Consider the following 26,318-nt stretch of genomic DNA (forward strand, 5'->3'; position numbering starts at 1 on the left):
GATTCTCACCTTGGCGAGAATTTTTTTTGAATTTATCGTGTGGGTTTGGGGTTGTGTCGGTGTAATGGCTTCATCGCTCGCTCCCACGATTATGAGCTTCCCTCACTCGCTTGTTACATCCGTTTAAAGTCCCCTTCGGGTTTATAAAAAACATTTTCCCTTTAATTTGTGTCACGTGGGGTCGATTAGGGAGACCGAGGATGTTGAGGGGAAAATTCTTGGTCATTTTATTTTTTATTTTTTTTTTCATTGTGATAGCCTTGCGGAGGGGCTCTCTCGTCGTGTTGAATTTTCACGAGAATTTTCGGGGAAATTTTTGTCGAATTCATTCTGTTTAAGGATTTTTTCTCCAGTGAAAAATTCCAATTTATAATCATTATAAATGTGTACCATTAGCATTTAATTATTCGTGATTTTTATTATTTTTTTATCATTATTTATTTGCATTTGGGTTTAAATGCATTTCTATTTTTGTAATCGAACATCAGAGCTTTTATTTCAGCTCCATTTGACCCTAAGCTTCGAGGCATTTTTCCATGATTTTATTATTTAAACGTTGCAGGTCTGAATTTGAATGTCGATATTGAACCGTTAGAAAACATTCAAAAATGGAAAAAATATTAGAAAGTTTAGTTCTGGAGGAAGATTGATGAAATAATTGAAAAGTGGAATTTTTGACAATTACGAGTATTTTTTATAAATAATTTATAAACAATTAATTTTCCACCATAAAAATCATTTGTTTGGAATCGTAACAAATTTATTCATATTCAGAATTTCCGAAAGTTTAAATAATTTCAATTATTTATTGATGAACAACGAATGTTCAAAAAAATAATATTTCTTTCGTGATGATATAATATTTTTCGTGATAATTTCGGGTTGATTATAAATTCGAATAAAAATTCGAAAATTTGAAATATTCCTGTCAACTATTTCAAAATTTGACAATTTACCGATTTTTGTATTCCTATTTTCTACGTGAAATATTATGAAATATTATTGGAATTATGTAAAAAAAATAATGAGTTATTTGTTCAGCGAATCGTGTCGTTGGTTATTTTTCATTGCATTCAATTTGTGGAAAATAATTCGAGTTGTGTCCGAATGCATTAAATTGGAGTCATTTATTCAATTTAAACAGCTATAATTAATCACTTAGTTAAGTCTTCAGCGTCTCTGGCTCCCATGGCCGCGCAATTCTCTTATTTTCCCAGTTATCCGTATCCAACTGGAAATGAATAACATGAGTCAGTGAAGCGAATAAACAACAATGTTTTGAAAATTATTTTCAACTATTTCGCACAAATACTTTCCTGTTTACTCTCGTGATGTGAGAGGAGCGCCTGTAATTTTTATGGTACTTGCGAGGGGAAAATAAGACCACTCGCGTGTTCTCCAATTGCATTCATTCATTTGATTTTATGATTATGATTTTATAACTGTATTCTCGTATCGAATGAAGTCATTACGCGCGAAAGAAATTAATACAAAAATCTAACGAATTTGCAAGAAAATTCTATTGAGCTTCTATTGAAAATTCTAATAGTTTTAGAAAATAGCAGTGGAATTCCATCATGAATCTTCTAATTTTTTCCACTCTATTTTCCTTTTCTTTTCATTAATAAACTCAAACAAAAGAAGATATCTCAATGAACTAAATAAATTGTACAGAAAAATCCACCAAAAAAACAATTCTATTTTTTTTAATGCACTTCTGATGTTTCGATACGTAATATATTCATGATGCAACGTGGAACGACAGTGATAAATGAGAATTTATTCGGGTTTCGTGAAGCGCAAACATTCTGAGACTTAAGCCATTGAAAATAATTCACTTCTCCCAAGTAAATATGCTCTACATATTTGGAAATTTTTCCCCCAGTGCAGACTATGTGAATTACCTCTTTAATGGTTTCGTACGTCGCCTCTAGCGTCGTCTCATGCTTCTCCTTCATCGGGATCCCCGAGCTTTCCAAATTATCCTGGACTTGCTTTGTCGCTCGATATTCATATCTAGAGTCAAGCAAATGGGCGGAGATAACAGTTATGAAAAGTCATCAAAATGTTAATTCTCTAATCAAAAAAAAAAAAAATTGAATGTCAAGAGAATTCTATTGGAATTGATTTTAATAGTTATCTCCATATTACTAAATTCGATGGAGGAAATTTAAGGTAAATGACCTTACACTGAGAGAAAAACAAAGATTGTCAAACAAGTCTTGTTTGGGCCAACAGAATCGCTAGTTGAAAATTGCCAAAAAAGAATTTGTCTGGTTTGAATTTGAAAGTCTCAAACATGAAGAATTATTCTGCTTTCGACAGCGACGAAATATTTGGCTCGAGAGGCGGATAATTCACACCAGACGGTGCCTTTTCAGCATGAAAATATCTCATATAGAGGAAAATTTATCAACAAATATTTTATCCCCAAGTTACAAGATTGCTATCATATCATTATTATTGTTTCATTTAAGGGTTCATTTCTTCTCTGTGATTATTAGACAGCCGAAACGAAAAACTACTATCCCTCGTTTCGCAAAAAATTTTCATTCCGGCGCACTCTCTGCATGTTTGGCACAGAAAAATCCTGTTTTCATAATTTTTAAAAAACTATTTTCTTGGCACTGGTAAGACTTGTTTGAGAACTTTGTCACTTTTCTCTCAGTGTAGGCACATTTACCTAAAGGGATACTGGAGAAAAAGAATAACTAGTTTTGCTGAATATTTTAGGTAACGGAATTCTTATCGAGTTAGTGACAAAGGCGTTAGGTTTATTTATTCAATTTTTCAATTCGTGAATATCGTGATCTCGCAGTTTCTGAGTGCAGTTGATAATTCTTACCTTACGTTTGTGAATTCTCGGAGTCCAAAGGAGCCTCCTACGATAAATAATACGAATGGTAGACCATGCTTCACTGATCTGTAGTTTAAGAACTTCAAGATCTTGGCTTTAATGTCGGCTATGTCTAGCGTCATGCTGGGGCATTGCTGATGGATTCTGCAATCGTGGGCAATTGATGAAATCACTGATGCATAATTCATTTGACACATTTTGCGCAGATTTTTTAATTTAAAAAAATCACTGCAAAAGTACTGAATAGGAAACAATTCATAAGTTTATTTTTTTCAATTTATTCTGCAGGAGGAATTTATAGAGTTTAATCTCAAGAGGATAATTCATGTGGAAAAATTAAAATTCATGGATTTACTTCTCCTGAATATTGTTCTGTTTGAAGAAAGGGGTGAGGACAATCTCTGCGGATGACTTCTTCTATTTTTACTCTTCGTGAATATCATCTCGTGAAAAAATATCGAATTTGCCTGATATTTGAAACGACAGGTCGTACGATGGCTTAACTCACTCAAATCACTACCAATTGAGCGCAAATAGTAATTGCCCGCAATATTATGTATAATGAGAGCGTAATGGGGTACTCGCATGATATTTCGGTCTCCCTTTATTTACATCACAACCAAGTGCTTGGAAATGACGAACCAAAGCCCCAACCCTTGAAATCCATCGACTCTTATACAATTTAAATTTCCATGGAACCTAAAATAACGAAAAATCCACCGGAAGTCGACGGTTAATGGGAAATAAATCCTAAATGAAAACAGGAACAAGAGGAATGAAAAATATTCAATAATTCAATTTTTCAGAGACCGAAAAATTTAGAATGTATAATTTTCTTTGCCTTGATTTTTATTGGACAGGAGAACATATCAGAGATAAGGAAAATTACATCTGAAATGCCCATGCGTTGCCTGAAATTCATAAATCACATCCCCCAGCTTCGAAAATTGCAGATCAAATCAAACATGAACAATCCCAAAAAAAATCTTCGACACAATAAATTCGACATAATAAATTCGCTATCCATAACCTCGAAAAAATAAACAAAATTGTTTTTTTTTAAATTTTCTATAGATTCAGAGGAGAAAATTCTCATCATCTAGATTTTCTTTTGACCTTCACAAACACGGCCATAACATTGCCGGCGCCTCCGGCGGCTAAAGCTCACGGAAAATCACTCTTTTCTCAANTGATGCATAATTCATTTGACACATTTTGCGCAGATTTTTTAATTTAAAAAAATCACTGCAAAAGTACTGAATAGGAAACAATTCATAAGTTTATTTTTTTCAATTTATTCTGCAGGAGGAATTTATAGAGTTTAATCTCAAGAGGATAATTCATGTGGAAAAATTAAAATTCATGGATTTACTTCTCCTGAATATTGTTCTGTTTGAAGAAAGGGGTGAGGACAATCTCTGCGGATGACTTCTTCTATTTTTACTCTTCGTGAATATCATCTCGTGAAAAAATATCGAATTTGCCTGATATTTGAAACGACAGGTCGTACGATGGCTTAACTCACTCAAATCACTACCAATTGAGCGCAAATAGTAATTGCCCGCAATATTATGTATAATGAGAGCGTAATGGGGTACTCGCATGATATTTCGGTCTCCCTTTATTTACATCACAACCAAGTGCTTGGAAATGACGAACCAAAGCCCCAACCCTTGAAATCCATCGACTCTTATACAATTTAAATTTCCATGGAACCTAAAATAACGAAAAATCCACCGGAAGTCGACGGTTAATGGGAAATAAATCCTAAATGAAAACAGGAACAAGAGGAATGAAAAATATTCAATAATTCAATTTTTCAGAGAGCGAAAAATTTAGAATGTATAATTTTCTTTGCCTTGATTTTTATTTGACAGGAGAACATATCAGAGATAAGGAAAATTACATCTGAAATGCCCATGCGTTGCCTGAAATTCATAAATCACATCCCCCAGCTTCGAAAATTGCAGATCAAATCAAACATGAACAATCCCAAAAAAAATCTTCGACACAATAAATTCGACATAATAAATTCGCTATCCATAACCTCGAAAAAATAAACAAAATTGTTTTTTTTTAAATTTTCTATAGATTCAGAGGAGAAAATTCTCATCATCTAGATTTTCTTTTGACCTTCACAAACACGGCCATAACATTGCCGGCGCCTCCGGCGGCTAAAGCTCACGGAAAATCACTCTTTTCTCAAGCGATTGCCCCTCCAACAACTCACGTCAACAATAACTTAAAAAAATCTACAATCAGTTCTCATTTCTCCCCGGAAATGACTCCGCGAGCCCTCCAAATAATCATCACTCCAAAACTCACCCAACAGGAGAACAAATCGGCGATAATAACAATAATAACTGTCCACGCGTCGTCGACTTCACGTCGATCCACCTGCGCCCACTTCACTCGACACCGAAAATAATTATTTCTCACCAACCTCACAAGTAGCAATCGAAATTCCCATCACCAACCGAAAAAGTACTAATAACCGCTGAATTCTGCATAAACGACAAAAAATTATGCAACAAAATCCGCAGAATCGTCAAAAAACTGTCGATGACTTTTGAACTTCCAAGAAACCGTTGAACAACTCCATCTGTCTGTAAACCCAAAAAATCCATTTGCGCCATATTGGCACGTCTACTGTTGGTATCCGTAAGAGATGGAGCTGAGCCGAGTGTAAAAGGAGAATTTAGTTGGAAAAAGGTACGCTTGGCCATTGAGATAAATATATTTGGGTTAGTGGACAAATAGCCCGGCTAAAATAATGTCCACTTATTGTTTAAATTATCGTCGATCGAGTTTTTGTCGTGACTGATGTCGACGATTGTTTCGTTGCGGTGACGGATATTCCAGGGTAACTCATTACGTGGCCCAATTTAGGATTCACTTTTCCTCCGAATGAAGTGAAGTTTTTTGACTAGCGCTTGGGGTGAATTAGGTTATTATCCTCTTCGATTGATAACATTTAGCGATTTTCCATCGTAAACTTCACAATTGTCCGTCATTTCTGGGAGAAAAGGGCCTGTTTGATGATAACGTGACGTAAATAAATTGTTTGGGGCTTATTTTTGGGCATTTTGGTGGGAAATCGTCCTGAGAAGCTCTCGTCTGCCTTCTTTGGGGCACACTAAAGGGGTTTTCAATCGTTGAGGTGATCGAAGTGTGTGGCATGCTGTGAGTAACGATTTCTGATCGTTTTTCAAGTACTCTCGAGTGAAAATGCAGTCGACGAACGTCAAGCAGGTGCAGGCTCCAGGGCTGAAGCAAGTTAAGGTCGACAACTGGGGGACGTTCTTCCTCCAACGGCTCCAGCAGCTGTACGTGGAGGAGGAGCTCTTGGATCTCACTATCAAATTTCCTACTAGTGATATCACAGTACAGGTAGAGATCTTCGAGGATTTTTTGGGGTTTTAAAGGATATGATAACGAGGCAGTGAATTTTTCAGAGTTTTTGCTATGAATTCCACTCCATTTGAGGTTTTGTTGAATTAGAAACAAGTGGAATTCATTTATTCTAGCGATATCGAGTGCATTTTAATGGGGATGGGCACGTGTAGATCAGAAGTTTGCGTGTGAAAGCCTTTTTAATGCATTTTTCAGGCAATTTCGAAGCAATTCGGCTCATTTTAGCCATTAAAACATTTTTATTGCAGTTTTATTTTCATGTTTGTCTTTTCTTTCGGGGAAATTATGTGAATGCGACTTGGAGAGATTTTTATACACAAGATTTTTGTTAATATGCAATTTTTTGGAGATTTTTGGTATAAATATGGGGTTTATAGGGTTTTTTACCACTGGAATTCAGTGATTTAGTGTATGTTACTCCTTTTTTTGTTGAAATGGCCGATTAGACATTGAAATTCAGTTTATAAAAGCCTTTTTGAGTTATTCTTCAATTAATGTCGAAGGAATTTTGCTCTTTATGATCATTGAAACATTCGCCATTGCAGTTTTATTTCCACATTAATACTTTCTTTCATTTAAATAATACTTATATACTTATATTCATTTAAATAATACTGAATCTTAATGAAAAATATGTGAGAATGTCAACAATCAATTATTGATGTTGATCTAATCAGTTATTCCCAACTGTATTAAATTGCAAAAACTGATTAATCCGACCTTATGGAAATTCTACAGTTATTCCATAAAAATTCCTAAAAAAGTAATTCATAAAATCCAGCAAAAAATCCCCATTCACAAGATTTACATCTTCTCCAAATAATATTTCGGCTGTTTTTTTGCTTATCTGCAATTCTACAGATAATTATACAACTTCACCATGTCATTTTTCAATAGATATAAAAGTCAATAGATTTTTATTTTTCTATAGAAAAAACTCCGCATAAACTTTCTTTTTTTTCTCTGCATTTTCATTTGCTTCTCACAATGAAACCCAATTCAGTAGCGAAGTGGTAAAGAGTAATAAGTCGACTTATCCCGGACGTGAGTTTTTTATAAATATCTCTGAATTCAAATAAGATACCCGAATTCTTGTGAGGACTTTTTTATTGAGCAGAATGGCAGCTAAAAAAAAGTCCCCACAACAATTTCGCCATCTATTCTGGATTCAGAGATTTTTAAAAAAATTGTTTAAAGTGCTCAACTCTGAATTTAATAATTTACCCCTGTAGCCCCTCGCCTATAACAGTTATAGCATTATAATTTTTCGTCCTTCGAGCATAAGGATTCAGAGATATTCCTCAAAAAAAAACATCTTGAGCAAAAATGGACTTATTACCCTTTACCACTTCCCTACTGAATTAAAAAACGTGAAAAATTCATGCCTAAGAATGTTCTATTATAATCCTAATAAAACCAATAGAATTCCTGGGATCAAGCACTATATTTTCCTTTTTCGCAGGCCCACCGTCTAGTAATAACGACCTGCACAGACTACTTCATGCAACTTGAGCGCAAGCAGCGCGAGCAGCAAGGTGACTTCGATGGAGTCCTGATAATGCCATCAGACATGCCTTACGAGTGCGTTAAATCCATCATAAGTTTCATGTACACAGGCCAGTTGGAATACTGGACATCAGAGCAGAACGCCCTGTACCGAACAGCCCAGAAGATGAACATGACAGTTCTGACGAAGCTCCTGGACGCTCAATTCAACACCACTGCCCTCCAGACGTCGAGTCCCCCCTCCCCAGATAAATCCAACATATCCTTTCACAAGCCCTCGTCCCCCAAGAAGTCCAGCATGCAGTCGTTATCGATGACTCCACTACCAGGACGAAAACTCCCAATTTGGCGAAGGAAACTGGAGAGTAAGCCAGAAGTGACAGCTGGTCCCTCGCGTTTCGAGCTGCCAGACGCTGAGGACCTCACCCTGGGGGTCTTCTCCTCCTTCGACGATATCACCTACAACACGAAACCCATTGTCAAGGCCACTGATCACTCGACGCCTCCTGAGGAGCCCTCGTTCAATCGCTCCACGTCAGACATGGCGAAGAATGACACAACGGAGGATGAGGATGAGGACGATCCCAGGAAGTCGGAGAACTCTGATGATGAGTGGACACCACCAAACTCTAGGTCTGAGGAGATTCAGCCCACGCCCTCCAAACGAGTCAGGTTTGTAGGGTGAATGATTTTAGTGAGGGAAGAGAATGCGCATGGGGTGGCAGGAGAAAAATAAAAGGGGAATTAAATCCCAAGAAATTGTAGGGAGAGGGAGGGCAAAAGGAGAATTCAATATCATCTCAATATTTACATTACCCCCCGCCCGCCAATTTTCTTGGTCGAGGGTATGTTCAGGTGTTCGTATTATGTAGAAAAACAAATTGATAGAATGAGTTCCGTAGCGAAGGGGTAAACTAGGATAAGTGCAATTTTTTTGATAACTTTTCTATTACCTCAATCGAAAATTCTGTCAAACGTGGTTAAATTTTTGAACTCCTGAAAAAGTTACATTTCTGCACTTATCGTAGTTTACCACTTCGCTACAAATTTACCTTTGGAAAATTGAGATTTTTATTATTTACGAAAGGCTCCAACCAACGACTTTTGGCGTGAGACTCGACTATTCATTTTTCCATTTATTTATGTAGAATAGTATGAGGTCTCACTCTCTTCCACTAGAAAATTCTATTGGAGTTCTATTGAACGTTCTATCTATGTATTTTTATCTGATTCTACTAAAGAATTTCGCAGCTTATTTTCTTTTTTTTTTCAATAGAAATTGTCAATGGAAAATATTCTACAGAAAAAAATTGATGTAATCCGATTTACAGATATAACTTCTTTTATGAGATTTTTTTGTTCTTTTTTAATGAAAAGAAGGCAAAAATAAAATCAGGTCGAGGAATTTCTGTAGAAAGTGTTTTATAAAAAGATGTCATTCTACTGATTTTTTCTAAATAATACTTTCTATTAAAAATTTCGCGTAAAAAACCCAGTAAAACAGCGGAATTCTTCAATAGAAATCCCATCGAATTCGTTAGATTCTTGAATAAATCCAAGTGTACACACGTATTAATAATGTTTAATGACCCCCTCAATGTAACATTCACCTAAAAATCCTGAGTGCAGCCCTCATCATTATTCGATCGATGTTCCCTCCCCAAAACTCCTCGAGCATTCCCATTCTCAAAAATAAAAAAAATTGCAGATTCGAGCTCGAAGAGAAGGAGAACCTCGAGAAGCCGGAGAACAATCCAGTGGACAACATCAACAACCACGCCAAGATAATCCGCGAGGTCCTGAAGAAGTACCCCCACCTCGTGAAGAACAACAAGAACATTCGCCTAAAGATAATGCAGAAGGAGTCGAAGACTGCGGAGTCAGCAGCTGGGAAGACCAAGGTGTCTTACGTGGTCCTCAAGTCGGACCATCTCATGTCAGCCGACGAAAAGGACGAGAGGGTGCTGCTGGCTGAGGGCGAGAGTGGCCCCTGGAAGTGTCACAAGTGCGACATTGACGAGGAATACCCCACGTACTACATGTACAGGAGGCACATGCAGGACGTTCACGAGGAGAAGTTCGATCCCAGGGTCTGCGAGCACTGCGGGTACAAGGCCACCAAGAGGAACATTCTCATGCACCACATGTACGTCAAGCACAATGTCCCACCCCCCAAGAGCATGAGCTTCCCCAAGTGCCATGCCTGCAACTACGTAGGCTTGTCTGACACACTCTTGGCTAGACACCAGAAGTCTCACAATCATGGACCAAGGTCACTGCTCAATTCACAGACTGACGAGGTGGAGTGTGTTCAGTGCAGCGAGACTTTTAAGGATGTCAGTGAACTTGCCAGTCACGAGATGAGCACTGGGCATGGCACCAGTGTGCCCACTGTCAATGGGGACAAGGGGTACAAGTGCTCGCTTTGTCCCAAGGTGTTTATCAAACCGGTCAATCTTCAGGTGCATGTCGAGAGCGCTCATAAGGAGAGGGAGGTGGCGGAGGTGGGGCCGGGGATACCACTGGAACCGTCGAGTGAGGCTGAGGCACTCAGTCATGTCGCCTCAGGAATCGCCGCCTCCCTGGGGGTGGCTGAGGGACTCGATCAGGAGCAGCAGGTGATTTTTAGGTTTTATTTCAGGATTTTAGGGTTGGGGGCGAATTATTGGACTTTTACGTGCGGTTTTCGAGGGATGGATGGGGAAAGTTAATATGTGGTGATTTGTGGGGATTTTTTTATGGAAAAATTTCGTTTTTACTTTTTGTGGTGGGAGGGGCGAGAATAGCTAGTTCAGGGAAATTGGAAATTATTTACTTTTTTGTTTAAGTGGATATTATTTACTCGGATTTATCGACGCAGGAAAGAAAGAGAAATCTCAGAGAGAATTTGATTGATTCATGATGGAATTCTTGTAGAACAAATTCCAATAGAGTGAGTTTTGTAGAAAAAACATTTATGGGGTTTTCTATTTGGGTCATTATGGCACTAAAAACAATTAGAATTTTTTATTAGTACTCTAATAACTCTATTATTAAATAAGAATTCTTTTAGAGTTCTGTTAAAATTCAGCGTATCATTTTTTATTTGATATTTGACTGAAAGAAGTCAATGGGTTTTGATTTTTCTATAGAAATTCCTAGTCCATAAACTTTCTATCGTTTCTCTGTATTTTAATTTGCTTCTTATAATGAAACCCATAAAAAAACTCGGAAAATCCATGCCTAAGAATTCTCATATAAAAACAAAATAGAAAAGTTTACTAAAATCGTGCTGAAACTTTAATTGAATTCCTCAGAGAAAGCACTAGGTGTTAAATAAAACCCCCTAATTTTCCTCAATCGCTAAAATACTCAATGAAATCATTATTTTAATCAATCAATTATTACATACTAATAATCCAATTTGTAGTCTCCAATTCTCAATTTCTGTCATTCATTCAATTCATTCTATCAAAAGATAAGGATAGAAATCAAATTTATGGGTATTCTTCCATTATTCGGAAAAAAACATACATAATAAGAATAAAATTCAATTAATCTAATTGTGAAGACGAAAATTGGAATAAGATAAAATACGATAAAATAATATAAATTAATCCTAAAATGCTAAAGTCATCAAACCCAATTCTAAAGGATATTTAATGAAATTTCTGATCAATTCAACAGGATGAACAGGTGATAACCTCTGAGGGTAACTACTTGGTGAACGAGATGGTATTAAACAACATGCAGCAGCAGGAAAATTATAATGGCCATGAGATCGAGGACCAGCAGATGATAATGCTGATAGATAACGAGAACTATCAGCAGGACGAGGGGCAGCCGAGTCAGAGTCAACCCCAGCAGCTGGAGATATCGAGTAATGAGCAGCTGGTGATGCAGGGAACAGACGAGGGAATGATTGTTTACATTCATGGGAATGAGGACCAGAGTGCGAGGCAGGTCTACGAGTCCTTCCAGCAGGAGGTGAGCCAGGAGACTGAGGAGATCGTCGAGGAGGTCGAGGAGGTGGAGGAGGTCGTCGAGGAGGTCGAGGAGATGCAGGAGGGGGAGCAGGGGACTGAGCACATCGAAGAGGTCATTCAGTATGTCGAGGAGGAGACTGAGATCGTCGAGTATGAGGAGCACCAGGGCCAGGAGTCCATGATGATCATTGAGGAGGAGCATCTCGAGCCCGAGACTGACAAGCAGAAGGAGACGAGGGAACTCGCTGACGAGTGGGACGAGGACAGCACCGATATGAATGAGTCGTGAAGCCAGGGATGAAGAATTAGGACACGTTTGTGATGAGCCTGAGTGTGGGGACTTTAATGGAGAAACCTAGACATTCTTCGCAGAAATTCTATTGGGGTTCTATTAAAATTCCGCTCAAAACATCTTTTTTTTAACATTTTGAAAATTCAATAGATTTTGATTTCTCTTCAAATCCAAGAAAAAAACTCGGAAAATATGAACAAAGTTGTTCCATCTCGAGAAGAATCGAATCACGTGGGATTTGTCTGTTGTTCTTAGAATTGAAATTTTTTGGAGACAATTCCGATTGACTTTCGTTTGTAATAATCCCCAGGAATTGTGGATTGTCTTGATATCTTGATTATTGTTTTGAGAAATGCAACAATCAAAAGAACTCCTGTTCGACCTTTCGAAGACTTTTTTTTCAATTGTTGGGGATGAGTTGATAACTGTATATTTTTCCCTGGGACTCCGTTAGTATTTTGATTTTCCCTTGCACCTGATGATGGATTATTTAGATTGAATGAGAGAACTGTCGAGGATCTGAATGCGACCAGAAATATCTTCTTTTCTACTGTAAAAGTGACGATGCATTATTAATTTGCCTTGAGAACAATAATGTAAGATTAATAAATCGAAATAAGTGAAGGGAGCTGAATTAGTTCCATAATTATTTTTATCCAATCAATAATTAAGAGACTGGAGGATTAACTCAGAAGGGCACGTGCTAGCACAAGTTATCGAGTTTATTGGACAATTCACAGAGTTAGTTAAAAAAAACAATGTAATTACAATAAGAGTACAAGATTTGTAAAGTAGAAAATTGGAAATTGGTGAATAAATGTCGGTGAAATTGATCATTTGTGTCAACATCTGAGCACTTTTTCGCACTTTGGTCGTTTTATCATATATTTATACCGAATTGATAACAAATGCGTTTTAGAAAATTTTATAAACATTAATACATACAATCTCTCGGCTATTATTCAGGCGTCTTTTTTTATTCTACAATTTCAACGATTTTTCATAATTTTTTCTTTTATTTATATGCGATGAACACTGATACGAAGCACATCAACACGCGAAAAAAATCGATAGAAAATTCTATTGGATTTCTGTCAGTTTTTGGCTGATTCTAGAGATTTTGGAGCTTTACTGCGCGTTTTTTTGTGGAAAATTTCAAATGGAATCTAATTTATTAAAAAAATCAGAATTTCATCTTTCTATGGATATTTTTCGATTGAGAAATTTTTTATAAAAATTCCTCGACGTGACTTTCAAGTATTTTCTATTATATTGTTCTTATTTTTTCATTAAAAAATCCAAGAAAATCCGATAGAATAGAATTTTCTAGCAACTTCGCTGGAGTTTTCTATGGAATTTTTTCGTATGATTTAAATCCACAAAATTATCTCGTAAAATTCTCCTCGAGACATCATAAATTTCATTGTTATCGGACTTTTAACTTTACTTGGCAATTGACGAGATGAGTCTCAACAAGACTCGTACATTTTTCCATTAAATAAATATATTTTTACCTATCTTACAATTGCAAGCAACAAGATACAGAGAAAGAGGCAAAATTGAAGTTTCAAAATCTTGAATATCTCCCGATCAAACGATGGAATTTCAGTGGATTTGGTCTCATTTTGAAGGTATCTTTTCAAGCTTCAAAATGAAGAAGAAAATGCGAAATTTCACTCAGTCAATGTCGAGATATTCTCCGCAGAAAACCTCGATTTTGCCCCTCCCCCATTTTTCTCCCTTTCAAGAGAAGAATTATCTCAATCATCAGCAATTATTGCAATTGTTCAATACTGAGTCGTTAATTGGAAGTACAATTTGTTCATTTCTCATCTATAATTGGCCGGATAGGTCGAAATAATGATGATTAGCCTCACTTAATTGGCAATTACAACTAACGAATTTTCAATCTCTTACATTTAAAATCATTTGGTAATTAATGAAACCATTATCACGGGTTATCTTAACAATAATCTGTCGTATGGAATGGAGTTAACACTAGGGGGACTCATTGGTAACGCGACTTGACAAACGTGATGTACAAAATTCATTGATTAAATGGATTCCCGGTGAGAATGGTACACGACGTACCATAACTTTTGGAAAAATTGAATAGAAAAACTTTGAAAAATTCTTTCAATATTAAAAATTGAAGGGAAATCTTTGAGAGTTTCATTGGAATTCTGTTAAAATTCTATTAAATAATCTTATTATTCTTTTTTTTTTAATTCAATAGATTTTGATTTTTTGATAGAAATTCTTGCATTTTTACTATTTTTGTTCTCATAATGAAATGCAAGAAAAAATAGAAAGTTTAAAATGAAAAAAAATTCAACAGAATAAATCGAGTTTTAGAGGACAATTAGTACATTTTGATTTTTCGAACGAAATTGGACATAAATTTTCCAAGTTCTTCCCCTGTACTTTTATCAATACAAAATTAATATTAAATTAATTATTCAATTAATTTATATTAATTAAATATTAAGTTATTAATATAAATTAATATTTTGCATTTTTATTATTTTTTTCTCTTAATGAAATACGACAAAAAGTAAAAAATTGATGCCCAAGAATTCTTCCAGAAACGATTCCAACAGAATAAGTAATTAGGGAAATCAACATTTAGACTTATTTCCATAAAAAATCGACTGAAAAATAGACGCAAAAAATAAATAGAATTTCAACAGAACTTCAATGGGATTTCTTACAGAAAGTGCTAGGTTTTTCTATTAAATTCTTCCACACGTGATTAAGTTATTGATATGTATTCAAGTGCTGGTGACGCCCTTCCGTGCTACAAGTAGGTTCAGTACAGGATGTTTTCTGATGTAGCCAACGGCCTTTTTGTGGGTGACCATCGTGAAGTCGTAGCCATTGCACTGGAGAATTTTGTCGTGAATTCTCAAGCCACTCTTGGCTGCTGGTGACCCCTCATGCACTTCAGTCACGTAAATCCCCTGGGGAAATGAATTATCTTTATTTATTCATGGGATTTACTCTGCTGAGGGCAGTCTGGGGAGGCTCTTACGTTGTCTGTGTAGCCTTGGGGACTTTTTCGAAAGTCTTGGTCGATACCTCCCCCTATTTTGAAGCCACACTTCATGAATGCCTCGCCATTCAGCATCTCAGTCTCTTTGCGGAGGGTTATTGGTATCTGGAAATTGGAAATTGATGATTCTAGCGAATTTCTGTGGAACTTTTGCGAATTCTTTTGGAGTTCTTTGCAGAGAATTTTTCATAAGACTTTTTTTTTTTTTTTTTTTTTTTTTTTTTTTTTTTTTTTTAAAAAAAAATTTTTTTTTTTTTTTTTTTTTTTTTTTTTTTTTTTTTTTTTTTTTTTTTTTTTTTTTTTTTTTTTTNACAGATGTTGTCCCAACAAATTATTACTGTATACTATGTACTTATGGAAACACTTGGCTGAAGGCCCTCGGGCGATGGCAATTGTAAGAAATTTTTTTTTTGTTGTTTGTAATTTTCTTGCAATAAATTCCGTTAAAAAATTTAAAAAAAAATTAAGACAGATGAAAAATACTGTCAATGTTTTTTGTGACTGTTGCTTTTTTTTAATTCTCAGGCATGATTTTCATAAGTAAGTTTTCTTCCTCCGATCAACACATCATTCTCATTTATAATTTTTTTATTTCTTTCTCATTTTATTTATGAGAAAGAAATGCAAATAGAGCGAAAAAAAATTAAGCTCAAGAATTTCTACAGAAAAATCACAAACTGTTGACTTTTCTCTCTTCAGTAGAATAGACGCAGAAAACTAGTGGAAATATTTAATAACATTGTAACAGAACTCCTGTAGAATTTTTATAAAGTTCCCATAGAAGATCAATAGTCATTCGTTAACATTTGTTAATTAATTGTTCTCACAGCTGCAAACATGAGATTTTCCGGTCAAATTCCTCCTTTTCCATGAGTAATAAAAATTATTTAAACCTTCGAGAGCCTTTTCCTTGTCATGAGAAACACACTTCAGATCAATTTAACATCGTTATTAGTCACTGGTAAATATCTCCGTATTTAAAAGAGATAGCGAAATTTTTATTCAGACCTTTTCTTCAGGAAAAATCAAGAGCTACAAGAAAGATCTGAATGAAAATTCCCATATCTCTCTTCAATTCTGAGATATTCACGAAAAACAACGCGAAATTGAGATGAATTCATGTTCACTTTCTCCAATTCGCTTCTGGATTGTTGACAGAAGCAACAAAAATATAGGAAATCATTAGAAAGGTGACGTAAAGGTGCGATTAATGTAGAAAATATCGATGACGAATACTCACACTCAGGCACTCCATAGCGGTGCCCGCCTGGTGCTGAAATGCCATTTTCGCGCACATTTTGGCTTTTGATTTGCTAAATTCTGTCGCGAAATCCACTGACGAAGCTTATCAAACTCCTCTCGTTCACTATTTCGGAGTCAGACAAACGTCTCAAGTACTCCAAAACCGGAGCTGAATGTAAACACTCGGATAATCCAGCGACAAAACGCCCCAATTGTCCACCAAAAACAGGAGAATTGATTTCGACGAGTGATCGACGTATGAATCCCTCACTAATAATAGATTTAGTATCAACAACACGTCTCTAATCAACAATTCACACTCACGTATGACAAATACCAGCCGTGGGGAAGTGCCTCCAGTTAAATCACTAGATTTTTTAAAATTCCGCTCCGTTGGCTGCAATTCGACGATTGTCAACAGTGAATTCAATCCATGAAAGAAGAAAAAGCAGAATGAAACCGACTAAATCGGGAATATCTCCCGATCGAACGATGCGATTTCAACGAGTCGACTCTCATTTCAAAGAGTAAAAAAATATCTTTGAAATAAGAAAAAAATCGGCCAATTTCACTCTAGGGATCCTGAGTTATTGCACGTTGAATACAGTGCCCTCCAAAAAAGATGACGCAGCACGAACCCGCTTCAATCCTCAATATCTCCAGATTTAACGATGCGATTTGGACTAGTCAACTCTCCTTTTAAAGCACGAAAAAATATCTTTAGAATGAATAAAAAATTGTTGGATTTCACTCTACCGATCTTGAGTTATTGAAGATTGAAATTGGGCGATTTCGTCGCCGTCGTCTGTTTCACAGGATTTTGTTGTTTATCGGGCCCCTTTGCGATGGAATTGCTCAACAATCGCCTGTTTTTATTCCATTCTCGATCAACTATCTCAAATCTTTGATTGAAGGATGAAATGCATGATTTGAGGGGAATTCAGAGGCGAATATTCGATGCAGGCCGCAACGTGGGGAGTCGGAAGTCACTAGCGCATGTGTTGCATGAATTTTTTTCGTGAAAAAACCACAGAAAGGATCACAGGATCAGTGTCAACGGGAGTTCAACGATTTCTCCAGACTCATAAATTATCTCCGAGGATTGAGGGTGGACGTTATCACCTGGTGGAGTGATTTGTGAACGTTATCAGTGGCCACAGACGTGAGTACTTTTTTCTCGCCAATTTATTGATCTCTGATGCAACCGGGTTTCGAGGTTGCCTGCACGCCATATGGCATCGAGGGTGATAATTGTTTTCTTCCAGTGGTTTCAGAAATCACAAGATGAATCGATCGATGACAGCGAAGGAGATTCGCCAGGCCTACATCGACTTCTTCAAGAGCAAGGGCCACGAGTACGTCCACTCGAGCTCGACTATCCCTCATGATGATCCAACACTGCTGTTCGCTAATGCTGGCATGAACCAGGTGGATATCCAGGGATTTTTCAATGAATGTGATCATTTTGGTGTTGATCTTTGGGGGGAAGGCCCTGGGGAAATTTTAGCAAATTTTTTTGGGCAGATTTTTGCAGAGAGAGTGCAGTGAAGAACATGGGGAGTGATTCCCAGGAATTTTTGGGGAAAGAAATGTCAAAGGAATAGATTGTATTGAAAAAGTGAAATCCATTGGTCACGTTTGCCAAAATTATTATTTTTTGCTGCATTTTCTTTCCTTTGTTATTGGGAAATTCTATTTTTTTTAGTTGACAAAGTCCTGTAGAGGTTTAGTTTTCTATGTATTTTGTATATTCTGTTGGATGTGTAATTCTGCTCTTTATATGAGCAATCTCGAGTATAAACTTCCTAAGATTTTTCTTCTTGGATTGTGTGACGAGAAATTGATAAAAATGCAGAGGCAAAACTTGAAAAGCTGATGCTACAAAATTTTCACAGAAAATTAAAAACCTCTCAATTTTTTTCTACCAAATAACCATCAAAAAATAAAAATAAAATTGCCGAACCTCAATAAAATTCGCACAGAAACCCATTCAGTAGCGAAGTGGTAAAACGGTTGAAGTCGACTCATCCCCCACTTGAGATTTTGAGGAATATTTCCGCACCTACGGGAGATAGCGAAATTTTCGTAATGACATTTGTCGTAGCTCTCAATCGGCTCTACAAAAAAGGTCATAACAAAAATGTTACTATCTCCCTTAGATTCCGAGATATTCATTGAAACCTGGCCAATAGTCAAAATTAACTTGTCCGTTTCACCACTTCGCTACTGAATTAGAATTCTCAGGCATCAGAACTCCACTCAAAACTCAATAGATTTTCTCCATGGCTCCCCTTCTAAAAACTCCCACAAAAGAATCCAGAAAACCCCTGCAACTTCCCTCGATTTTCAGTTCAAGCCGATATTCCTGGGCACCGTGGACCCCAACAGCGACATGTCCCGCTGGGTGCGCGTGGTGAACTCCCAGAAGTGCATTCGCGCTGGTGGTAAACACAACGACCTCGACGACGTGGGTAAAGACGTGTACCACCACACCTTCTTCGAGATGATGGGCAACTGGTCGTTCGGCGACTACTTCAAGAGGGAGATCTGCACGTGGGCCTGGGAGTTCCTCACCAAGGTTGTTCAGGACCCGCCGAAGCTTGCTCTTTCTGTTGCATATTGCTCCTTCTCATCTTACTCTGCTTTTTCTGTAGGGGACGGTGGGACAAAATGAAACACGGGGCAAAATGAAATAGCAAGAAAATCTTGTGATCTAAGGGAGATAGAACGATTTTCATGAAAACCTTTTTTGTAGAGAATTTTACAAGCTACAAAAAAGGTTCTTTTCAAAAATGTCCTATCTCCTTTAGATGACGAGATTTACCCACTGTTTCATTTTGACCCGTGTTTCATTTTGCCCCATGCTCCCCTATTATTATTAGCATGTATTGTTTACTCCATGATATTCACTGTGATTTACTGTATACCAGCTTATGTGGTTTTGCCACAATAATTTTGTACAACATAATGTACAGCAATAAACTCAATCAATCAATCAATCAAGGTCCTCAGCCTGCCAGGGGATCGCCTCTACGTGACGTACTTCGGTGGCGACGAGGGGGCAGGACTGGCCCCTGACGACGAGTGCAAGGACCTCTGGCTCTCCCTGGGCATTCCACCCTCCCACGTCCTCCCAGGCAGCATGAAGGACAACTTCTGGGAGATGGGGGAGACTGGGCCCTGCGGACCCTGCAGCGAGCTCCATTACGACCGCATTGGGGCCAGGGAAGCTGCTCATCTCGTCAATATGGACGACCCTGATGTCCTGGAGATATGGAATCTCGTGTTCATTCAGTTCAATCGAGAGTCCGATGGCAGCCTTCGCAGTCTGCCCAAGAAGCACATTGACTGCGGTCTTGGACTCGAACGTCTGGTCTCGGTCATTCAGGATAAGAGAGCCAATTATGACACTGATCTCTTCGTGCCCCTCTTCGAGGCCATACAGGTGGGCACTGGGGCGCGCCCCTACGCGGGGAAGGTTGGGGCTGAGGATGGCGATGGCATCGATATGGCTTACAGAGTACTCGCTGATCATGCTAGGACCATCACCATTGCTCTCGCTGATGGTATGTCAGGAGCTCTTATTTTTATGGGCGAAAAAATTTAATAGAAAACCAAATTGGGAAAAACAAATTTGAGCAGCTCATTTAAAAGTTGGGGTTGAATGTTGGGACTCTTTAATGGAGGAACGAAGACGAATGGCTTATTTGCAATTAATTTCTTTAGATTTTTCAGACTCTCAAAGATATCTCCGTACTTGTACTGGTCGTGATGAAAATGTTTCTATTAAATTTCCATTTTATTCATTTTAAATTCCATGTTCTGGAGCCGTTTTCCAACGAATCTTATAAATCAGGAGAAAAGTGTCGATCGGTTTAAGTCGATTTAGCTTCCAATTTTTCTTTCGATTTAGAGTTTTCCGAGTTTTTGTTGAATAACTCGGAATTTAAGAATGCGGAATTTTTGTAAGATCTTTTTCGATAGTCTATACTTTTCTCTACGAAAAAGATTTTTAGGAAAATTTTGCTGGCTCCTTTAGAATTTGAATATTCAGCGAGAACTGGCGCTAGAATGGAATTAGCTTAAGCCGTTTGATCACTTCAGTACTGAAGTTATTTCGGAGGTATTGGCCTTTGCGATCGTTTGCTGATTCGAGGTGATGAAATTTGTGAGGTCCAAATGATAAACATTGATCGAGTCATTTGGATTCATTGGATTTTCCATTGCAACTCATTTGCGCATTTGGATTGATTGGATTTCTATTCAACTTTTTGGTAGTTTTTGGCGGTTAGAAGGGAAATATTCAATAGGAAATATTCTATGGGAAAAATCTATAGTATTAGGGTTCTATTTTCTTTTTCTTTATGTCAGGAAAATTAAACAAACATTTCAGTAACATTTTCACTGACATTTGAAGGATTTCAAGGATTTTTTCCCATAGAACATTTTTTTCTACAGGGATTTGTCTCTACAGCGGGAATTTCAAGAATTGTTTTTCTATAGAATTTCCTTGGCGCAAATTTTCTGATTTTTTTCATTCTATTTTTCTTTTCTTTCCATCAAGAAAATCAAATAACCATTTCACTAACATTTTCACTGAAAGTTCAATAATCTTTGTTATTGAAAATGGATAATTTCGTTGAAAAATCCGTGGGAACTCTAAATATCAGTTTAATTATTCCGGTAAAATTAATGAAATGAAATAATGCCTCTGAATATAATAATTCCAAGAATTTGAAAGAAATTCCCCAGTGAAATTCAAGGCAATTTAGCAGTGAATATTCATTTTCCCTTGAAAATTCACGTAAATTGTGGACTTTACTTGAATTTTCAGACAAACTTGAAATTCCATTCAATCGAATTCAAGGTCTTCCGGCCAATTCGGCCAAATTTGTTCAGCAGTGCCGTATCACCAGCAATCGCCGATAAAATCCTGAAAATCCCTGACATATCCTTCAAAATCAAACTTTTTTCTCCGCGAATCGACTCATCCACCGAATTCGCCAAGTTTTCCTGTAAACTTTTTCACGCGGCCGAAAAACCGTATCTTCCAGGTGGAATGCCGGACAACACCGGTCGCGGCTACGTCCTGCGTAGGATCTTGCGTCGAGCGGTGCGCTACGCCACCGAAAAGCTGAACGCAAAGCCGGGCTTCTTCGGTTCCCTGGTGCACGTGGTGGTGGACCTCCTCGGCGAGATCTTCCCCGAGCTCCAGAAGGACCCGCAGTCCATCGTGGACGTGATAAACGAGGAGGAGAGCCAATTCCTGAAGACCTTGTCCCGAGGGCGCAACCTCCTCGACAAGACCATCACCAAACTGGAGGACAAAACAGTCCCCGGTGATGTTGCCTGGCGGCTGTACGACACCTACGGCTTCCCAGTGGACCTGACGCAGCTGATGGCCGAGGAGAAGGGCCTGAGGGTCGACATGGCAGCCTACGAGGAGTCCAAGAGGCTCGCGCAGTTGGCCTCCCAGGGAAAAGCTGGTGGTGTTGACGACCAGATAAACCTGGACGTCCACGCAATCACGGAATTGCAGAGCTCTGGGGTTCCCCCAACCGACGACTCCTGCAAGTACAATTATTCGACGTCTGCGGAGGCCTCGGCTGAGTACACCTTCGCCCCCTGCAGTGCCACGGTGATAACCCTGAGGAGGCAGAAAAAATTCGTGGAGGAGGCACAGCCTGGGGAGGAGGTTGGCGTCCTCTTGGACAAGACGTCCTTCTACGCTGAGCAAGGAGGACAGATCTACGACGAGGGCTTCCTGGTGAAGTCCCCCGGGGGAAACGACGCAGAAGACTCTGCGGAGGTCAGGGTGACCAACGTCCAGGTCAGAGGGGGCTACGTCCTACACATTGGAACGGTGGGGTCTGGGGTGTTGAGGAAGGGGGATAAACTACAGCTGAATATCGACACCTCGAGGAGACGGCTGGTCATGAGCAATCACTCCGCCACGCACGCCCTCAATTACGCCCTGAGGAGGGTTCTAGGTAGGTTCAATTTTGAGGAGTTTTATTTTATTTTGAGATAATGGGATTACTAACGGCAGGAGATTTTAGTTCGATTATGTTATTGAGGGATTGTAGTCGTCGGGGAAGAGGTCCCTTGTAGTGAGTTTTATCCAGCTCAGACGCTTGTTTAATTATTATTTGAGGAACTTTAGTCGGAAGCATTTATTTATTTATTTCTTATTAATTTGTATATTAATAAAATAAACAAATTAATAAAATATTTACCATATGTATATCATATTTATATTATTTTAGTTGTTAACATTATTTTTTTTATTGTTTGGTAATAAAATATAACAAATGAATAACTTAAGAAATGAATTATTGTTTGAGATACAAAAGATCCTGTGATTGAATTTCTATTGACATTTCTATTATTTTTTGGCCGATTCGATTGAGTAATTCCGTAGCCCATCTGAGCTTTTTTTCAATAGAAATTTAATAGAATCTCTTAGAAAAAGCGCCAGGTTTTTCTATAATTTTCTATTAGAATTTTTAAATTAATTTTCAGAGAGGAAAATAAAATGAAAAAAAACTTGAAAGTTATTTTCGAGGAATCCCTATAGAAAATATCTCAATAAGCCTTTTTCTATAGAATTCAATAGAATTTCTTAGAGAAAACGTCAGGTTTTTCTCCAATCTTCAATTAGAATTTTTTAATTAATTTTCTACAGAGGACAATAAAATAAAAAAAAACTTGAAAATTGTTGTCGAGGAATCCCTATAGAAAATATCTGAATAAAACTTTTTCCACAGAATTTAATAGAATTTCTTAGAGAAAACGTCAGGTTTTTCTATAATTTTCAATTAGAATTTTTAAATTTTTTTTAGAGAGGAAAATAAAACGAAAAAAAAAACTTTAAAATTGTTGTCGAGGAATCCCTACAGAAAATATCTCAATAAACCTTTTTCTACAAAATAGTTTCTACAGCAAATAAAAACACGCATTAAACCTTCTGAATTCGTCAACAGAATTTATCCAAAAACCGCTCGAATTTTCGCTGAAATTGCAATTATTCCTTATTTTCTGTTCACCCAGGCACAGAGGCCGATCAGAAGGGCTCATTAGTAGCCCCCGACAGATTGCGCTTCGACTTCACGAACAAGGGAGCGATGTCAGCGGCCCAGGTAAAGGACACTGAGAGCTACACCACCGAGATGGTGAAGGACAACAGGAAGATTTACGCCAAAGAGAGTAAACTCGCTGTAGCAAAGACGGTTAATGGGCTCCGTGCGATGTTCGAGGAGACGTACCCGGACCCAGTGAGGATCGTGAGCATGGGGGTGCCCGTGGAGGAGCTGGAGAAGGACCCCCTGGGGCCAGCAGGAACGACAACGAGCGTAGAATTCTGTGGAGGGACTCACCTGCACTACACCGGGCACATTGGGGACTTTGTGATAGCCAGCGAGGAGGCAATTGCCAAGGGGATCAGGAGGATTGTAGCTCTGACTGGGCCCGAGGCCACGCGGGCCCTGAAGAAGGCCGAGCTGCTGCAGAACAGGCTGAATGACATCCAGAGGGAAATAAATGGGGCTGATTGCCTGAAGAATGCCAAGGAAAGTGTCAGGAAGATTGTGGAGCTGAACGACGACATTTCTCACGCTGTCATTCCCTACTGGAGGAAGGACGAGATGAGAGTGCTGTTGAAGGGCCTGAAGAAGACTCTGGACGACGAGGATCGTGCTGCCAAGGCCAGGCTTGCTAATCTCGTCGTGGAGAAGGCTGCGGAGATCATTCAGAATAACGTGGGGGTGCCTGTCCTCGTGGAGCAGCTGGAGGCCTTGAGCAACACGAAGGCTCTCGATGGCGCCCTGAAGAAGGTCAAGGCACTGTCTCCAGAGACCAGCGCTCTGTTCCTCAGTGTCGACGAAGAGGCCAAGAAAATTGTCGCTCTCAGTGCTGTTCCTAAGAGCGCTATTGGGAAGGGGCTCAAGGCTAATGAGTGGATCCAGGCGATCTCGCCGCTGATGGGAGGGAAGGGCGGTGGCAAGGCTGAGTCTGCTCAGGCTTCTGGGGGGAATGTGGGCGCTCTGGAGGAGGCTCTCAAAATAGCTAGGGAATTCGCTGATATGAAACTTGGGGCCTAGGGGGGCAGAGGTGGTCAACGCATTTTCGAGGATTTTGTACGTTCACATTTTTTATGAGAAATATAGATTTCAAGTTGTTCGGCGCACGCTTGGCATTTATTATTGGGATTTCTTATTGACTTTTATGGCGCTCCAAACAGATTTCCATAATTTTACTCCAGTTTTTATTAAGTTATTGGTTAATAGCATCTGTTGTTCATTAATGTGACACATTTTTTTGAGTTAATTATGGAATTAGAAGGCTGCAAGGCTGTTGATGGTGGAATTTAGAGAGATCGATCGAGACGTTTTCTTGGATTTTATATATTTCCTATTTTACATGAAAAATATAGATTTCAAGTTACTCAGAAGCGGCTTCTGATTTATTCTTGGCGATTTTTGATAGCTCTCGGTCGTAGAGGATTCGCATTTCTCGAAGCAGCGTTGGGATGTTGGTGCCCGTTTTTGCGGATATTGGAATCACTGGGATGTCGATTTTTTCCTTCAGTTTTTTCAGCGTCTCCTGCAATTGGAAAAATAACATCAAGTTCATGCAAAATAGAATTTGTTTTTTTCCTAAACAAGTTCATCAATTTAATAAAAAGTCCTTGCACAGCCTCAAAACTAATTTAATAAAAAGATTTTAGACTTTTTACACTAAAAGAATTTCTTCAGAAGATGATTATGTGATTGAAAGAGTTTAATCAATTGATCATGAATCAAGACCTATTGTTTTTGAAAATGAGATGCAATGGAGTTAATTTTCTTCATTACCTCAGCCCCAGGGATATCGATCTTATTAGCAATGACTAGCTTGGGCCTCTGGTTCAATCTATCACTGAACTGACTGATTTCATTCCTGAGAATGTCCAACTGATCCCAGGGCTCTTCGAGGCTGACGTCCAGCATGAATAGCAATGCAGCACATCTTTCCGCATGTTTAAGGAACATTATCCCCAGGCCTTTGTTCTTGTGTGAGTCTTCAATGAGCCCAGGTAAGTCGGCAACAGCTATCTGCTCGTAATCATCATACTGCACCATTCCTATGTGAGGTTTCAGGGTTGTGAAAGCGTAAGATGCCACTTTGGGGCGTGCTCGACTTATTGCACGGAGGAGGGTGCTTTTTCCAGCATTCGGAAGACCAATCTGTCGATAATTACACTGCATCATTGATGTTTCAAGCCAATGAAACGTTACATTCCATTGAAAATAAATTTATTGATCGTATTCATTCAATTTGTGATGAGAAAATGACGGAGGGAGCTGTTTCCTGAGTCATAAATGTTAATGAATACAAGGAATATTATTTTTATTGAGAGTATTATACTTGTGTCAGTAATTAATGGGCTTTTGAAATAGGAATTTTGAAGTTCTTCGCTCAAGAATATTTTTATCTCAGTTGAAAAATGGATTTTGTCATCCAAAAATGAAAGGAATGAAGAGAAATTGAATAGAAAAATGTAGAATTTTCTCTGAGAGCATATTTCATGGAAAAAATCAAGAGATTTAAATTTTTCTCATAATAACGAATGAGTTATTACATAAAGAAAACATAATTTACTGAAAAACGCACCGTAATGCTGCATTTATGAATTAGAATTTTAATTAACTTCAAGAGAATTCTTGAAGAGTTCTAACAGAGAATCAATAGAATTTTTAAAAACTAGTTCAGGTTTTTCTATAAAATTTTGGCCGTGACTATTCGCACCATTGCGTGAATCACTCCCGTACACTCCATACACTCCACGCATGCGTGAAGTTTGTGTGTTTCACGCAGCCGAATTTTCATACTGCTGTGTATTTCACGCAGTTGAAGTTTCATACTACTGTGTGTTTCACGCAGTTGAAGTGTTATACTACTTCTGTATTTTTATACACCTGTGTGTTTCACGCAGTTGCATTTTTATACACC

At 38.1% G+C, this 26,318-nt stretch overlaps 5 protein-coding genes across 10 annotated transcripts in view; 2 read left to right on the top strand and 3 right to left on the bottom strand.

Annotated features, from left to right (window-relative positions):
• Positions 1–1,102: 1,102 nt before the first annotated feature.
• LOC107043093 (cytochrome c oxidase assembly protein COX16 homolog, mitochondrial) lies at positions 1,103–5,493 on the bottom strand. 2 transcript variants are annotated; one of them, XM_015264408.2, is made up of 4 exons: positions 5,183–5,493; positions 2,846–3,001; positions 1,905–2,016; positions 1,103–1,231 (listed from the first exon to the last, which is right to left on the bottom strand). In XM_015264408.2, exons 2-4 carry the CDS (start codon positions 2,977–2,979, stop codon positions 1,163–1,165), a joined length of 315 nt encoding a protein of 104 aa, XP_015119894.1. In that variant the 5' UTR covers positions 2,980–3,001; positions 5,183–5,493; the 3' UTR covers positions 1,103–1,162. The 2 variants fall into 2 exon arrangements, with proteins under 2 accessions (XP_015119894.1, XP_015119903.1); XM_015264417.1 differs by lacking the exon at positions 5,183–5,493 and adding an exon at positions 3,213–3,585.
• LOC107043072 (centrosome-associated zinc finger protein CP190) lies at positions 5,459–12,900 on the top strand. 3 transcript variants are annotated; one of them, XM_015264388.2, is made up of 5 exons: positions 5,459–5,569; positions 6,071–6,247; positions 7,734–8,449; positions 9,486–10,395; positions 11,444–12,900. In XM_015264388.2, the coding sequence occupies exons 2-5, from the start codon at positions 6,086–6,088 to the stop codon at positions 12,029–12,031; spliced, it is 2,376 nt and encodes a 791-aa protein (XP_015119874.1). In that variant the 5' UTR covers positions 5,459–5,569; positions 6,071–6,085; the 3' UTR covers positions 12,032–12,900. The 3 variants fall into 3 exon arrangements, with proteins under 3 accessions (XP_015119874.1, XP_015119867.1, XP_015119882.1); XM_015264381.1 differs by lacking the exon at positions 5,459–5,569 and adding an exon at positions 5,576–5,804; XM_015264396.1 differs by lacking the exon at positions 5,459–5,569 and adding an exon at positions 5,576–5,720.
• Positions 12,901–14,553: 1,653 nt separating this feature from the next.
• LOC107043111 (uncharacterized protein C45G9.7) lies at positions 14,554–16,673 on the bottom strand. The gene is made up of 3 exons (XM_015264428.1): positions 16,327–16,673; positions 15,066–15,191; positions 14,554–14,994 (listed from the first exon to the last, which is right to left on the bottom strand). Exons 1-3 carry the CDS (start codon positions 16,381–16,383, stop codon positions 14,806–14,808), a joined length of 372 nt encoding a protein of 123 aa, XP_015119914.1. The 5' UTR covers positions 16,384–16,673; the 3' UTR covers positions 14,554–14,805.
• A 537-nt stretch (positions 16,674–17,210) lies between these two features.
• On the top strand, positions 17,211–24,777 carry LOC107042008 (alanine--tRNA ligase, cytoplasmic). Its single transcript, XM_015262860.2, has 6 exons — positions 17,211–17,490; positions 17,594–17,756; positions 18,679–18,906; positions 19,333–19,894; positions 21,383–22,318; positions 23,379–24,777. Exons 2-6 carry the CDS (start codon positions 17,613–17,615, stop codon positions 24,425–24,427), a joined length of 2,919 nt encoding a protein of 972 aa, XP_015118346.1. The 5' UTR covers positions 17,211–17,490; positions 17,594–17,612; the 3' UTR covers positions 24,428–24,777.
• LOC107042014 (mitochondrial ribosome-associated GTPase 2) overlaps positions 24,715–26,318 on the bottom strand; it is a 13,370-nt gene continuing 11,766 nt past the window's right edge. For all 3 annotated transcript variants that reach the window (XM_015262880.1, XM_015262888.1, XM_015262874.1), the window contains 2 exons: positions 25,181–25,552; positions 24,715–24,929 (listed from right to left, as the gene is read on the bottom strand). In XM_015262880.1, coding sequence (XP_015118366.1) covers positions 24,768–24,929; positions 25,181–25,552 — 534 coding nt within the window. In that variant the 3' untranslated portion in view covers positions 24,715–24,767. The remainder of the gene's footprint in view (positions 24,930–25,180; positions 25,553–26,318) is intronic.

This window comes from Diachasma alloeum, unplaced genomic scaffold (genome assembly GCF_001412515.2).
Source record: "Diachasma alloeum isolate Michigan unplaced genomic scaffold, Dall2.0 Dall_scaffold_00179, whole genome shotgun sequence".
NCBI lineage: Eukaryota > Metazoa > Arthropoda > Insecta > Hymenoptera > Braconidae > Diachasma > Diachasma alloeum.